The sequence below is a fragment of the Numenius arquata genome, chromosome 8 (assembly GCF_964106895.1).
Source record: "Numenius arquata chromosome 8, bNumArq3.hap1.1, whole genome shotgun sequence".
Lineage (NCBI taxonomy): Eukaryota > Metazoa > Chordata > Aves > Charadriiformes > Scolopacidae > Numenius > Numenius arquata.
The window spans coordinates 11039993-11055648 of NC_133583.1; the positions used below are offsets into that span (position 1 = coordinate 11039993).

Sequence of the window (15656 nt, forward strand, 5' to 3'; positions counted from 1 at the left end):
TGTTGGTACCTAAAAAAGGGCTTATCTTCTGTAACATTCAGACGAGAGAGGCAACTCACTTATTTAAGCTTGCCCTGGGTACAGCAAAGATTCAACAGACCTCAGATAAAGCGTTGGAGCCATTGGCCAAACTGTGAAGTAAAATCCAACCCTGTCACTTATGAATAAGTGCTCTCTGAATAGAGCCTGCTTTTAAGAGGTAGGTGATGGGCGTTAAGAGGAGCTGCCTTGGAGGTGCAGTCGCCGTTTCCAGCTCAGCTTACTGCTTTCTGATCAGAGGGCTCTGCGCTCGGGCCGCTCAAGTGTAGTGTGCGAGGGAGGCAAAGCCTCTGCAAGCGTCGCTTCAGGCTCAGCATAATTAATGGTAAAGTACGGCCATCTTTAACCTATTTGGAGGGAGTGGAGGAGAGGCTTGTGGTGGAATTTGACAACACCTTAATGAAACGTGTGACCTTTCTCAGTGCGCAGCGTGTGCTTGCTGAGCCAGTGAGCCCTGCCGCAATCTGCGCTGGACCGTTGCTGCCCCGCCGTGCGGCAGGTGAGAGACTTGCAGAGGTGAGAGATACCCCAGGCTGGGAGCCGGTGTCTGGCATCACCGACAGTGCCGTTCCCAAGGCGCCAGGCTCTGGCGTTTGGGAGAGAGTTGACAGGACTCCCCGGTGCTGCTTTGTTTCAGTCCGTTTTGTTTTGGTCGTTTAAAGGGAATGATGGATGATCTTCCCGTGTGGGTTTTGAAGGGTCTGAAAAATGTGACAGGATTGCTTCCATTTCTCACTTTATATTTCTGACATAAGAAGGGAAGATGAAGAACGTGAGGCACCTTCCTTTAAATTTGCAAGACTTCTGCCTGATGTGGTTAATAATTAGTATTCCTGATAGAAATGGAATAAAGACCAGGGAGCGTGGACCCGGGGGAGGAGTGTTGGATTGACCGAAACTGTGAGCAGGTTGTACAACTGGTATTGTTGTTGTCTCACGATGGGCAGGTAGGAATACTTACATGGAATGGTAGGGTGGGATGACCCCTTGGAGCAGAGACCCTGGTGCTTATTAGCTTTTTTAGTCTGATCTGATGTCATCCCTCGCAACACTGGATTGAAGGCCTGGGGATGTACAGAATCTTTAAGCAAAATGATTGATTCCTTCTGATTGTGTTGGTGCAGTGCCAGTGAGGTAGAGGCTAACAAAGTAAAGTAAAAACAAAGAAGAGCAGAAACCCAGTTCTGCTCTCTGCTGTGTAGAAATCGTTTTCTTCCCTCTGAAACTTCTTTCCACCAGCATATCGGAGCCTGCAGCCAGAACATGTGTGTTTTGTTTCTCTTCTATTAACTGGGGTGTATTTCCTTACAGTACGATATCATGAGACTGGTAAGTCCTAACAATTCCCAGTAAATCCATAGATTTTTGAAGTGGTGAAGCTTTAGATGAGCTGTGATACAGAAAAGTGGCCATGGCCACGCGTCTTAGTTTGCCTGTTGATTATTTACCCTGAATGCTCAAGTTGGCTTCTTTTGTGTGAGTAGTTGAACATTTGATTGAAACTTTTAGCATCGAATCGTCTAGGTTGGAAGAGACCCTTGGGATCGAGTCCAACCATCTACCCTACTCTACAAAGTTCTCCCCTATACCATATCCCCCAACACCACATCTAAACGGCTCTTAAACACATCCAGGGATGGTGACTCAACCACCTCCCTGGGTAGCCTATTCCAATGCCCGACCACTCTTCCTGTGAAAAATTCTTTCCTAATGTTCAGTACCTACCCTGTTGTAGCTTGAAGCCATTCCCTCTCGTTCTGTCATTAATTACCTGTGCGAAGAGACCAGCACCAACCTCTCTACAGTGTCCTTTCAAGTAGTTGTAGAGAGTGATGAGGTCTCCCCTCAGCCTCCTCTTCCTCATACTAAACAGTCCCAGCAAATTTGGGTGTTGGGGGGAAGATGAGCAGCAGCTGAAAAAGAGAAAATAATATTCAAAGCTGGCCTGAGTCTCAGTTTTATTTCTTTTATTGCTTTTTACACTCCATGGGATGTCTTCATTTCTGTTGCATGCAGTTGCCTTCTTTGATTGCTCTTTGCATCTCTCAGTTTCTTGGTGTTTGACGTTATTTTCTGACTGCTGGATTTTTTTTTTTCCCTAATGTAATGTCTGCTGGGACTTGGTATCTTTTATGGTTGCTTTTGTGTGTTACTGTGGCTCCTGAAATCAAGACACCAAGACTCAATAATGAACTTCATTAATCACCTCTGCACTGTACTGTGTGCAGCAGGGGTGTGCATGCCTCTAGCAAAGGAGTGTTCTATATTTGCTTTCCTCAGGCTCACAAACTCTTCTCTAGCTGCCAGCATCCTGAAGCCTGGGGAAATAGTAATGAGTGACCATGCCAAGTGCTAGGAATGGGTGAGAGGGTTTAACCTTGGGGAAGCAAAAGCAAAAAGACAGGAACTGGTGTTACTGGTACCCCTTCCCTCTCCACTGTGTTGTATCCTATTCCTTATAAGAGTGCTCTTCAAGGTGTGGTCAAGTACTGCTGGTGGGCTGTCTGCCACCAGAAACCATCAACTCAAATATAACCCAGTGTAGATACAAAAACCCATGCACACACTTCTCCCCAAGCCAAAAATCACAGCCAACAGTATAGTGTGTTGGGAGGGGAGAATAGAAATGAGTGACTATTCAGAGATTAACCTACTGTTCACTTGATTGGAAATACAAAGCGGTGTGATGGCAGCGAACGAGCTGCCCCATAGAATTTCCTCCTGAAGGTGAACGTGGGCTTGGATTTAACCCTACCACACAGTAATCAAAGCATGGTTGGATGGGGAACCTGCACCACTCTTTAAATCCATCCAGTGCCCACCCCATGCGTTCCCACCCTGTGAGATTTGAAGTGCACAGACACAGAAGACTGCTTGCATGAGATATTTATTTGCTTCTCCTCCTATGTTATAGGGGAAAAGTCCCTGTTTCCTTAAGCAGTTTTAGTCCTAGTGCGTCTGGTCATATGTGCCAGCTCCCTTGTAGGCTCCAACGTAGCCACTGTTGTCTGTCAGATCCTGGCGGCCAGCAAGACCTTTCCCTTTGCCACTTTCATCGAAACGCTCTTTGTGGCTGCCAGTGTATTTACTAGTGTCTGTCAGCCTATCAACCCCACCAACCTTGGTGGCTTTCTGCAAGAAAGGAGGACAACAAGAGGCAGCCAGCATTAGGAAATGGCTTACAAGCAAGCTTTTCCCTACATTTGAGGACAGCACATGGTCCTACAGCAGGGAAGAATGGTCCTGTAGCAGCTCAGGGTGCAAACTGGGTGAGGGAACTCATACTCACTGTGGTGCCTGCGCTGCCAGGCTCCTTCCCCTCAATGAGGCCATACACAGCCTGCAGCGCTTCCTCAGGTGATTTGCCTTTAAAGCGCTTGCTGCAGAGCTCCTTCATAGCCTGCTGAAACTCAGCAAAGGTGATGGTGCGGGCACCCTTGGTCCTATGGTGATGGGAGACCAAGAGGAAAGTTACCACTGGGTGGCAGTGGGATGGGAAATCCCACTAGAGCCTGCCAACCTCCTGCTGTTCCCTCCTCCTGACCTGCTGAGCTGCCCACTGTGCCTCCCTGCAACACTCACTTGACTTTGTTGAATACGATGTCAACGTCAGTGCTGGTCACAGCTTTCCCATCCATCACCCCACACTCTTTGCACATCTTGGAGAAATTTTTCCCCGTCATCTCATTGCCACTGGCAGATGTGTCACCGTATATCGCAAATTTGCGGAAAGCTGCTTCTACCCCTGACATCTTGCTGCTGTGGAAAAAAGTTGGCATGGAAGGAGCTGAGGATCGTCTGCAGATGCTGGACACACACTCATGTCCTATGCATCTTGTCCCCGCTGAGCAAGGGGCACCAGCCACAGGTCTTTATCCACCATGGGACAACCATGATGACCACACAGGTATGGACAGAGAACACCTAGGATCCAGGCAGGATCAGGGCAGGGATGGCTTGGGATCCGAGGCAAGGCAAAGGAGGGATGGAGGTGGGGCTCTGGGGTGAATTAATCACTGCTGGATGAGAAAAAATGAGGCATCCAAAGCTTCTGAACCGTTTTGAAATGCAAGTTTCAGTTAGACTGTCTCAATAACAAATGCCTGCATTTGTAAGCTGATTTATGCTTTGCCTGTTACTTGGAGAGGGAGACCAGATTTGTCTTCCAGGCCCCAGATAAGTGCCTAAATCTCACAGACCTTAGTGCAAGTAGTCACCAAGGAGTTGTCCCCATCTTTCCCCATCACGCTTCATCCCCTGAATTGCTCCCCGAATTAGGATGTTCTTCTCCTGACACCAGTAAATTTTCCGCTCCTGATCAGCTTAGACCACTGCAACCAGGTATCAGGGATCTCTGAGAACATGAAAGCTGTTGCTGGGGTTGTAAATCAGTCCTGCACAACTTGAGCAGCCGATTCCTGCTGCTTGTGAGACACTCTTGGACCCTTTTTAAATACCCAGCCTCTCTTACAGCCTTGTGCTTCACCCAAGGCCTCTGGGTCTCGAGGTTGTTGGCAGGCTGCCATTTAACATAAACCTTGTGTGGGTCTGCACCTCTGTAGAGCAAAAAATCAGTCAGGCTTGTACCAGGGAGGCTGTGTGTTGAGAGGATGAAGAGGGCATCAGGGAGGTTGGGGTGGCCTTGCTGGGGGCTTCCCATGACCCTTCCCTCCCTCCCTGGGAGATGTGGACTCCACTCACCTGTGTGAGCGAGGAGTGATGGCGATGGCACCTTCCCTGCTGTCCTGGAGGCAGTGGGCACTCAGAGCCACGCCTGGTGCTGGTTGTCACCTAGAACCCATGCATGTCACAGAGCTTGGAAGGCCCACCACAAGGCGGAGGGGGGAAGGGAAGAAGAGGAGGGGACAACCCCTTGCCACCAGAGGTGCTGTAGTCCCAACCCCTGTGTGTTCTGGGGTGGGCAGCAGCAAAGAGTGCCTGAAGCACAGGATGGGGAGGCTGGAGGAGATGGCCAGGCACCATGTGGCCACTGATGCAGCGGTGGGAGGGCAAATGTGCCCTCCTCTTCAGCACTCTGTAGTAGACATGGAGATAAGCTTTACCTGTCCCAAAGTGGAAGAGGCTTGAACTTTAACTGCTTGCATTTACCCTTGACTGTGTCCCTGTGGCAGGTCCAGCTCCTGGCTCTCTGATGGGAACAAATGCTTTTGCACCCAGGGCGTTTGAAAGCTCAAGATTTTGATTTCCAGTCTAATCACGTCAAAAGGCATCGCCTGCTTTTTCTAGTTCTTTATGCAATTTATCTTATCTCTTTTCAATATCCGTGTCTGAAGTCTGCTCCGTTGTGCCTGTGTGTGCATGGGGACAGGGTGGGTCCTGATGGCAGCAGAGAGAAGCGAGGTGGGAACAACTGCTTTTTTGCTAGGGCTGCAGTTTAATGTAAGGAAAGTAACAGAGTCACAGGTGCTGCGACGTGTCCCAGAGACTGCATGAAAGGAAAACGAGAAGGGAAGTTGTGATGCCCTGGAAAAGATGTTTAAATCCTTGTTTAAACTTTCTAAAGTCGATTGAATTAACATGAGCAGCATTTGGTTTCTCATCTTCTTGGTGTATGTCTCTCAGTGCAAGATGCAGAGTTTCTGGCATGAGAACATCATTAGTAGAACACCTCCACCCTTCCAGGCATAATTGCATGTCAAATTGGACCCTTTCCCAAAGAATTGTGAACATGATCAGACTCCCGGTGGGGATCCTCCCGTGACATGTGTGAGATGGCTGTGGAAGTAATTGCTTTCCTCTTCCCAGCCTGCACAAAGACCAGACTGTTAGATGAACGTGCACCTTGGGCCAATGATTGATACTGTGGAAGAGAGAGTTGCTTTGATTCCATCAGTTATAATGAGGAAGTTTTTTTTTTTTGGGGGGGGGGGAGCAGTAATTTATGTTTTTTCAGGTTCCTCGCTGTTTAGAAGTTTTTACATTTTTCTCATGATATCTGCCTCTCCACACCAGCCTTTTATTTTTAAATGACAGTAATTTCCTGTTATTGAGCAGAAATTGAATAGTGTTCCTGTAGCAGTTTTGAGGTGCTCTGCCTGGCTGCCCATACTTTGGCTTCTCTCTCGCTGCTGGACTTGGGCATGTTCAGGACTGGACATCTCGGTGGGAAGCACAGGGCAATTGTTGGCAAGAGTTGACTCTTTGCACTGGTGACTCTTCATCTGCAAGAGAGATTCAGAAGTAAAGGGTTTTGACTGTTAGGGTAGGGGGATTATTACTTGCTGCGTATTTTTGTGGGCGTCCCACGGGAGCCGAGATTGTAGAGCAGAACTGGTAGGCACTTGTGAGACACAGAACAGTGTTTAATTCATTGATTGTTCTGCCAGAACCTTGACAGCTGTTGCGCTTTTTTCCTTTTTAGCTTTCCCACATGCAGAGAGGAGCTCTAGTATTTTTCTCTATATGTTGACCTTTGTTTGAAATGAAAGCAAAAGAAAATGGTAGAAAGCCCCCGTGAGAAAGCCAGGAGTCGGTCTCCTTTACTGTATTGCTCGGCTTGTATCTCAGAAAAAGGCCATTTGTCTGGTTAAAATGTTTTCATCAAAATTCTAGGAGAAATGGGTTTTCAAAGGAAGCAAAACATTACTGAGAATTCTTGCTATTTCAGTTTTTCATATTTTACCAAAAGGCATATTTGTTGCTTGGTCTCTCTCTTTTTTTTTTTTTTTCTTTTTAATAAACTGGTGGAAAATGTCAACCGTTCAAGACTTTGATTTTGTTTGTTTGATAGAAAACCAGGAAGGACGATTTCTAACTATTCCCTATCAGTGCACAGAGAAACTCTCTCTGTATGTGACCTAGCAGAAACAGTAAAAAAAGATGTTTTTTCATGGACAATTCTGAGGAAAAGCAAACCAAAGTAAGAGGAGGGGAGGTGATGGTCTGCCTCAGTGCGGTATGCACAACTGTGCGGGTCCTACCTGTGAGCTTCCTGTATCCTCAGGAGAAGAATATAGGAGAGAAGAAAACTAGAGCTGCCCTGAAGCTCTGCAAGAACATCTTTAAGTGATCATCATAATGATGCAATTATTTTTTCCATAAAAATACCATTTAGTTGAAAACATAATCCTTCCAGAACGAAAACAATAATGACTAAAAAAAAGAAAACGCATAAAAAAATCTTTATTACAAAATCAGCTTGGGGATAATGCCGTTAGTGGTGGGAGATTCCTTTAGTGCTGCTGTTCTTATGGAAGCTTATTGTGTTTTATTTTTAATGACGAAAATATTCAAAACACATCAGTAACAAAGACCATGTTCTCCTAAAATTGTGTCTTACGTTGGATGTGCGTAGGTTTGCTGCTGTGATGGAGGATGCTGGGGTAGCTGTACAGTGCAGTGTGCTGCTGATTCGGTGATCTGATTTTACTAGTGTTTTGATTTTTGGTTTTGTGTCTCTAATATATATGGAAATATATTTTTATATTTATCTATGGTTGATGAGACCATTTGTATGTTCTGATTCAATAGACGATTTTGCTGATTCTTATCTCCCTCCCCTCCCTCCACTTCACCTTTACTGGAGCAAACCTGCTGCAATCTTCCTTCTCTGGCCAGAGGAGTGGAACCTTAGAGCTGTTTGCAGGATGTTACGCTCTGAGCCCCTCAGACTTATTTCCACATAGAATTCAATGGGGAGCTGAAACGTGACCTGCTTGTAACACACTTGCTCGGTGTCTCTGCCCCTTGCGTTGGTTATCCCTGCACAACCTCTCTCAGCCTTTTCTCGGGGAGAAGTGAGTAAGTGGGAACAGGATGTTGGTACCTAAAAAAGGGCTTATCTTCTGTAACATTCAGACGAGAGAGGCAACTCACTTATTTAAGCTTGCCCTGGGTACAGCAAAGATTCAACAGACCTCAGATAAAGCGTTGGAGCCATTGGCCAAACTGTGAAGTAAAATCCAACCCTGTCACTTATGAATAAGTGCTCTCTGAATAGAGCCTGCTTTTAAGAGGTAGGTGATGGGCGTTAAGAGGAGCTGCCTTGGAGGTGCAGTCGCCGTTTCCAGCTCAGCTTACTGCTTTCTGATCAGAGGGCTCTGCGCTCGGGCCGCTCAAGTGTAGTGTGCGAGGGAGGCAAAGCCTCTGCAAGCGTCGCTTCAGGCTCAGCATAATTAATGGTAAAGTACGGCCGTCTTTAACCTATTTGGAGGGAGTGGAGGAGAGGCTTGTGGTGGAATTTGACAACACCTTAATGAAACGTGTGACCTTTCTCAGTGCGCAGCGTGTGCTTGCTGAGCCAGTGAGCCCTGCCGCAATCTGCGCTGGACCGTTGCTGCCCCGCCGTGCGGCAGGTGAGAGACTTGCAGAGGTGAGAGATACCCCAGGCTGGGAGCCGGTGTCTGGCATCACCGACAGTGCCGTTCCCAAGGCGCCAGGCTCTGGCGTTTGGGAGAGAGTTGACAGGACTCCCCGGTGCTGCTTTGTTTCAGTCCGTTTTGTTTTGGTCGTTTAAAGGGAATGATGGATGATCTTCCCGTGTGGGTTTTGAAGGGTCTGAAAAATGTGACAGGATTGCTTCCATTTCTCACTTTATATTTCTGACATAAGAAGGGAAGATGAAGAACGTGAGGCACCTTCCTTTAAATTTGCAAGACTTCTGCCTGATGTGGTTAATAATTAGTATTCCTGATAGAAATGGAATAAAGACCAGGGAGCGTGGACCCGGGGGAGGAGTGTTGGATTGACCGAAACTGTGAGCAGGTTGTACAACTGGTATTGTTGTTGTCTCACGATGGGCAGGTAGGAATACTTACATGGAATGGTAGGGTGGGATGACCCCTTGGAGCAGAGACCCTGCTGTACCTGAGACAAATTTTGAGTTTCCCTAAAGGCAGAACATACATGCAGATGCTCTTCTTTATTCCTTTTTTTTGAAACCAAGAGAGTGAAGCAGTAATTATTTCAAAACTTTCCTTTCATTTTATTGTGTTTTTGGTTGGCCTGAGAAGTATCAAGTGGTACATCTGACCTTATTTGACTTTACCTGAGCAATTATTAGTTTTTTCAGTCTGATCTGATGTCATCCCTCGCAACACTGGATTGAAGGCCTGGGGAGGTACAAAGTCTTTAAGCAAAATAATTTTTTTTATCTTACTGCACGCGGTGCCAGTGAGGTAGAGGCTAACAAAGTAAAAACAAAGAAGAGCAGAAACCCAGTTCTGCTCTCTGCTGTGTAGAAATCCTTTTCTTCCCTCTGAAACTTCTTTCCACCAGCATATCAGAGCCTGCAGCCAGAACATGTGTGTTTTCTGTTTCTCTTCTATTAACTGGGATGTATTTCCTTATAGTACGATATCATGAGACTGGTAAGTCCTAACAATTCCCAGTAAGTCCATAGATTTTTGAAGTGGTGAAGCTTTAGATGAGCTGTGATACAGAAAAGTGGCCATGGCCACGCGTCTTAGTTTGCCTGTTGATTATTTACCCTGAATGCTCAAGTTGGCTTCTTTTGTGTGAGTAGTTGAACATTTGATTGAAATTTGGGTGTTGGGGGGAAGATGAGCAGCAGCTGAAAAAGAGAAAATAATATTCAAAGCCGGCCTGAGTCTCAGTTTTATTTCTTTTATTGCTTTTTACACTCCATGGGATGTCTTCATTTCTGTTGCATGCAGTTGCCTTCTATGATTGCTCTTTGCATCTCTCAGTTTCTTGGTGTTTGACGTTATTTTCTGACTGCTGGATTTTTTTTTTTCCCTAATGTAATGTCTGCTGGGACTTGGTATCTTTTATGGTTGCTTTTGTGTGTTACTGTGGCTCCTGAAATCAAGACACCAAGACTCAATAATGAACTTCATTAATCACCTCTGCACAGTGCAGGTACTGTACTGTGTGCAGCAGGGGTGTGCATGCCTCTAGCAAAGGAGGGCTCTTTATTTGAGGAAACCCATACTCACGGTGGCACCTTTGCCAGGCTCCTTCCCCTCAATGAGGCCATACACAGCCTGCAGCGCTTCCTTAGGCCACTTGCCTTCGAGGTGCTTTCCGTAGAGCTTCTGCATGGCCTGCTGGAACTCAGCAAAGGTGATGGTGCGGGCACCCATGGTCCTATGGTGAGGGGAGACCAAGAGGAAAGTTACCTCACTACTAGGTGGCAGTGGGATGGGAAACCTCCAGGGCTGCCTCTCACGCTAGAGCCAGATGGTCTCCTGCCTTTCCCTCCTCCTGCCCGCTGAGCTGCCCACCGTTCCTCTCCCTGACACTCACTTGACTTTGACTATGAGGTCAAGGTCAGTGCTGGTCACAGCTTTCCCATCCATCACCCCTGATTCTTCACACATCATGTCATGGTCACTGGCAGATGCGTCACTGTATATCGCAAATTTGCAGAAAGCTGCTTCTCCCTCTGACATCTTGCTGCTGTGGAGGAAAGATGTGGACACACACTCATGTCCCATGCACACTGTCTCCAGCAGAGCTAGGGGCACCAGCCACAGGTCTTTATCCACCATGGGACAACCATGATGACCACACAGGTTTGGACAGAGAACACCTAGGATCCAGGCAGGATCAGGGCAGGGATGGCTTGGGATCCGAGGCAAGGCAAAGGAGGGATGGAGGTGGGGCTCTGGGGTGAATTAATCACTGCTGGATGAGAAAAAATGAGGCATCCAAAGCTTCTGAACCGTTTTGAAATGCAAGTTTCAGTTAGACTGTCTCAATAACAAATGCCTGCATTTGTAAGCTGATTTATGCTTTGCCTGTTACTTGGAGAGGGAGACCAGATTTGTCTTCCAGGCCCCAGATAAGTGCCTAAATCTCACAGACCTTAGTGCAAGTAGTCACCAAGGAGTTGTCCCCATCTTTCCCCATCACGCTTCATCCCGTGAATTGCTCCCTGAATTAGGATGTTCTCCTGACACCAGTAAATTTTCCGCTCCTGATCAGCTTAGACCACTGCAACCAGGTATCAGGGATCTCTGAGAACACGAAAGCTGTTGCTGGGGTTGTAAATCAGTCCTGCACAACTTGAGCAGCCGATTCCTGCTGCTTGTGAGACACTCTTGGACCCTTTTTAAGTACCCAGCCTCTCTTACAGCCTTGTGCTTCACCCAAGGCCTCTGGGTCTCAAGGTTGTTGGCAGGCTGCCATTTAACATAAACCTTGTGTGGGTCTGTACCTCTGTAGAGCAAAAAATCAGTCAGGCTTGTACCAGGGAGGCTGTGTGTTGAGAGGATGAAGAGGGCATCAGGGAGGTTGGGGTGGCCTTGCTGGGGGCTTCCCATGACCCTTCCCTCCCTCCCTGGGAGGTGTGGACCCCACTCACCTGTGTGAGCGAGGAGTGATGGGCCTGGTGCTGGTTGTCACCTAGAACCCATGCATGTCACAGAGCTTGGAAGGCCCACCACAAGGCGGAGGGGGGAAGGGAAGAAGAGGAGGGGACAACCCCTTGCCACCAGAGGTGCTGTAGTCCCAACCCCTGTGTGTTCTGGGGTGGGCAGCAGCAAAGAGTGCCTGAAGCACAGGATGGGGAGGCTGGAGGAGATGGCCAGGCACCATGTGGCCACTGATGCAGCAGTGGGAGGGCAAATGTGCCCTCCTCTTCAGCACTCTGTAGTGGACATGGAGATAAGCTTTACCTGTCCCAAAGTGGAAGAGGCTTGAACTTTAACTGCTTGCATTTACCCTTGACTGTGTCCCTGTGGCAGGTCCAGCTCCTGGCTCTCTGATGGGAACAAATGCTTTTGCACCCAGGGCGTTTGAAAGCTCAAGATTTTGATTTCCAGTCTAATCACGTCAAAAGGCATCGCCTGCTTTTTCTAGTTCTTTATGCAATTTATCTTATCTCTTTTCAATATCCGTGTCTGAAGTCTGCTCCGTTGTGCCTGTGTGTGCATGGGGACAGGGTGGGTCCTGATGGCAGCAGAGAGAAGCGAGGTGGGAACAACTGCTTTTTTGCTAGGGCTGCAGTTTAATGTAAGGAAAGTAACAGAGTCACAGGTGCTGCGACGTGTCCCAGAGACTGCATGAAAGGAAAACGAGAAGGGAAGTTGTGATGCCCTGGAAAAGATGTTTAAATCCTTGTTTAAACTTTCTAAAGTCGATTGAGTTAACATGAGCAGCATTTGGTTTCTCATCTTCTTGGTGTATGTCCCTCAGTGCAAGATGCAGAGTTTCTGGCATGAGAACATCATTAGTAGAACACCTCCACCCTTCCAGGCATAATTGCATGTCAAATTGGACCCTTTCCCAAAGAATTGTGAACATGATCAGACTTTCGGTGGGGATCCTCCCGTGACATGTGTGAGATGGCTGTGGAAGTAATTGCTTTCCTCTTCCCAGCCTGCACAAAGACCAGACTGTTAGATGAACGTGCACCTTGGGTCAATGATTGATACTGTGGAAGAGAGAGTTGCTTTGATTCCATCAGTTATAATGAGGAAGTTTTTTTTTTGGGGGGGGGGGAGCAGTAATTTATGTTTTTTCAGGTTCCTCGCTGTTTAGAAGTTTTTACATTTTTCTCATGATATCTGCTTCTCCACACCCGCCCTTCTCACCTACACCAGCCTTTTATTTTTAAATGACAGTAATTTCCTGTTATTGAGCAGAAATTGAATAGTGTTCCTGTAGCACAGGAGAAGTGCTGTCGATGGAGGCACGTGGCTGATCATGCTGTAAGGAAGCAGAATTTACATCCATTATTAGCTCCTTCATAGGAGATGATGAGACTATGGGGTTTTTCATCTCCTTTGAGATATCCTTGTGTGTCCTAGACTACTGTAACCCATGGTAGCTCAAATGATGTTTTAGCAAAGGGTTTTACTCCTCTGTGCTGTCCGTCCTTCCTTCCCATCTTTTACAGGGGTCTGTGGTCTGTCACTGATGTTGTGACCCAACTGTGACACTTTCATGTTTCAGCTGGGTCATGGGGAATGACATCCAGATCCAGAGATTTTTCCTCTGTTTTCAGCTGCTGATCAAAATTTAGATCTCGGTTGCACTGCAAAATTACGGCCAGCCAATAAATTATTGAGTTGGGGAGAATACTCTGCATGGGCAGTGTCCAAAATGCTGCACTGCAATATGTGACAATTGGGGAGTGAAGCGACCCACCCTATGTCGGCGCACAATTGAAGTTGCGGATGTGTCAGAACAGGAGACGGGAGCTGTTTGGTGTGAGAAGGACGTGTAGGATGTGGTTGGACTCAGCCCTCCCATCACTAGCCTCGGAAACAGCTGAAGTGCTTCATATGAAATCTCACCCTTCCTTTAAATTTATATATATATACACAGATATATATGTGTAAGTGTATGTATAGCCTGAGGCAAACATCTGACATGAAAAATGTCATCCCAATCCATTCAAATTTGGTGGAGATTTAAGAAACAAAAGACAGTCTTGTAATGGAAAATAGAGTGCTCCCAGCACAGCTCACAGAGTCCAGTGAATTGAGTAAAATGCTTCTCAAGCTGTATCGAATGGATCATGTATTGAACAGATCGCATATTGAGCCATGCGGAATGGATCACTGAGGGCGTTGTTTCCAGGTGATGGACATCACCAGTTGGTCCTTTCAGAGGGGCTGAGCAGAGGGATGTGTAATTGCGTGGACAGGTACGTAAGCACCCATCGCTGGATTTTACCTGGTGTAAATCAGCTTAGTTCTCTGGGCTTCAGAGCGGTGTTGGCGATTACCTTGGCTTAGGCTGAAGCCTGTGCTAATGGAGTTAATGTGGAGTGCCAGGCTCCTGCCCTTCTCAGTCTCTCTGTCCATCATCCCCGGGGCTGCCTGCTCAAAGCTCATGACTGGAGCGTTAGATACTCAAGAGACAAGATTAAAAATGAAGGGATTTAAAGAAAAACCACAAAACTTTATCTTTTTGTTCTAAAAATAATTTTGCAACATTTCTATGCACTTGGGTCATGTTTTCAAGATTGTCATTTATTTTGCAAAACTAGAGGCTATCTTGTGCTCACAAAAATTTAGGACCAAAGAGAAAATGTAAATATGGTGAGACTTGGGATAAAATTAGACTGGCAGTGCGCTGAGCTGCTAACTCCATACTGGGCTAACTCATCATTATTTGGATTTGCTGGAGTCCAGAAAAGGCTTAGCTCATGTTTTGAGCAAAGCCAGCAGTCACATCCTGCTTTCTTAATTGCTATTTGATGTGAACCATGATAATTCCCATTATGAAGTCAGTTTTAATTAAGCAAACAAAACCCCTCTGCTCTTCTTTCTGGCTAGCTTTTGATGGCTCCTTCTGAGTTATGACAGATAGGTTTCGATGTGCTCTTCAAAACTTACCAAAGTTTAGAAGCTGTAATAAAGGAGAGAGCCATGTGCATGGCTTTAAGCAGTAGCTTTGCGTGGGACAGAGGCCAACAGTGCTTGTCACTGGCTACCAAGTAGGATTTTAGCTGTCAGTAGGCAGTAAGTGCTGTATTGCTTGGGGGTCTGTAAGGTGGTGTGTAGCTGAATGCAATAATTTAGGGGCTCAAGGGAGCTTAGACTAGCAGCGAGGTGCTTTGTCCTGGGTGTTGCAGCTTCTACCCAAGACTGAAACTCCAATTGCATTGGAGGGAGGACCATAAATCCCTAATTACTGTTACATTCTTTCTGATGGAGGGAGACTTAGTCCTGGCACTTGTTGCAGAGGAACAGTTATAAAACACCAGGCTGTGGCCAGAGTCAAGGCCAAGACTGGCAGATGTTTGAGCCGTTTTCTGCAGGGTGTATACATGGGTCCTCGGATTAGGACTCCTCAGCATCTTCCATGGGCGTTGAACAAAAGATGCGGGAAACGAACAGCAGCCTGCCTCAAGGTATTTGAGTGGGGTCATGGTTCTGCTTGTGCCATGTGTGCCTGCACCTTCCTGAGAGCCCCAAAAGATGACTCCAGGAAAAGCAGGAGCCCCATCCAGATATTGCTTGTCGGGGCGTGTAGGGAATGTGGGCTGAGAAGATCACTGGGGGGCTGATGAATTGCAGTAGCAGCATGGAAACATCACTCACTGCCAAAGGGCAAGGGGATGGTTTAACATAGGCAGATAGATGTAGACAGCAGGTAATTTATTTCTACCCATCACTAGTAAATATTAATGGTACATAAATAATATATAACAGATTACCTTGGCCATCATTCAGGTATCAGGTTGAGTTCAAGCAGGCATGTGACTTGTTTCACTTTTTGCTTCCCTCTGGAGTAGCAAGAAAGTTAATGAGACACTTACTCAGGCTTGCTTATGCAGGTCCCTGAGCGTGGCCACAGGAATCTTAAGACTTAAAAATTTTTTAGGCCTTCCAGGTTGTGCCAGTGTTTTGCAGGAAGGTGGAGAGAGGATGGTGGTTTAATGAGTACAGCCTGGGGGACAAGGCTAGACAGGGACAGGTAGGGGAAGGTTGGATCCACTTATATTTTTCTGTATGGTCTCACTGCATCTGTGTGAAGAGGAGGAAGAAAAATGAGCATTTGCCAAATGCTAGTTCTCCTTGCGCCAACAACTAAAGCAGTATTTTTTTGTTCATTTTAAGATCGTGGGACTTCTTTTCCCCCACAGTTCCGTGTGCAAATTTGAGCTAAAGACAAATTTTTAGAGATAATACCAATTTAACCAGATAGGATAATTTACAACTAACTACAGTACTCTGCTG

At 46.7% G+C, this 15656-nt stretch overlaps 2 protein-coding genes across 3 annotated transcripts in view; one reads left to right on the top strand and one right to left on the bottom strand.

Annotated features, from left to right (window-relative positions):
- GRIP2 (glutamate receptor interacting protein 2) overlaps positions 1-15656 on the top strand; it is a 297087-nt gene that overhangs the window by 63549 nt on the left and 217882 nt on the right. The window lies entirely within an intron of this gene.
- On the bottom strand, positions 2989-4805 carry LOC141467692 (tubulin polymerization-promoting protein family member 2-like). Of its 2 annotated transcripts, XM_074152334.1 has the most exons (4): positions 4787-4805; positions 3622-3829; positions 3329-3482; positions 2989-3171 (listed from the first exon to the last, which is right to left on the bottom strand). In XM_074152334.1, exons 2-4 carry the CDS (start codon positions 3816-3818, stop codon positions 2989-2991), a joined length of 534 nt encoding a protein of 177 aa, XP_074008435.1. In that variant the 5' UTR covers positions 3819-3829; positions 4787-4805. The 2 variants fall into 2 exon arrangements, with proteins under 2 accessions (XP_074008435.1, XP_074008434.1); XM_074152333.1 differs by lacking the exon at positions 4787-4805 and having other exon boundaries at positions 3622-3791.

Bases quoted from the DNA above. Each gene is read 5' to 3' on its own strand.
- LOC141467692 (XM_074152334.1), bottom strand. From the start codon at position 3,818: ATGCCAACTTTTTTCCACAGCAGCAAGATGTCAGGGGTAGAAGCAGCT. The intron at 3,483-3,621 runs GTGAGTGTTGCA...CCATCACCATAG, and splicing joins ATCGTATTCAACAAAGTCAA to GACCAAGGGTGCCCGCACCA. The intron at 3,172-3,328 runs GTGAGTATGAGT...CCTTTCTTGCAG, and splicing joins CTGGCAGCGCAGGCACCACA to AAAGCCACCAAGGTTGGTGG.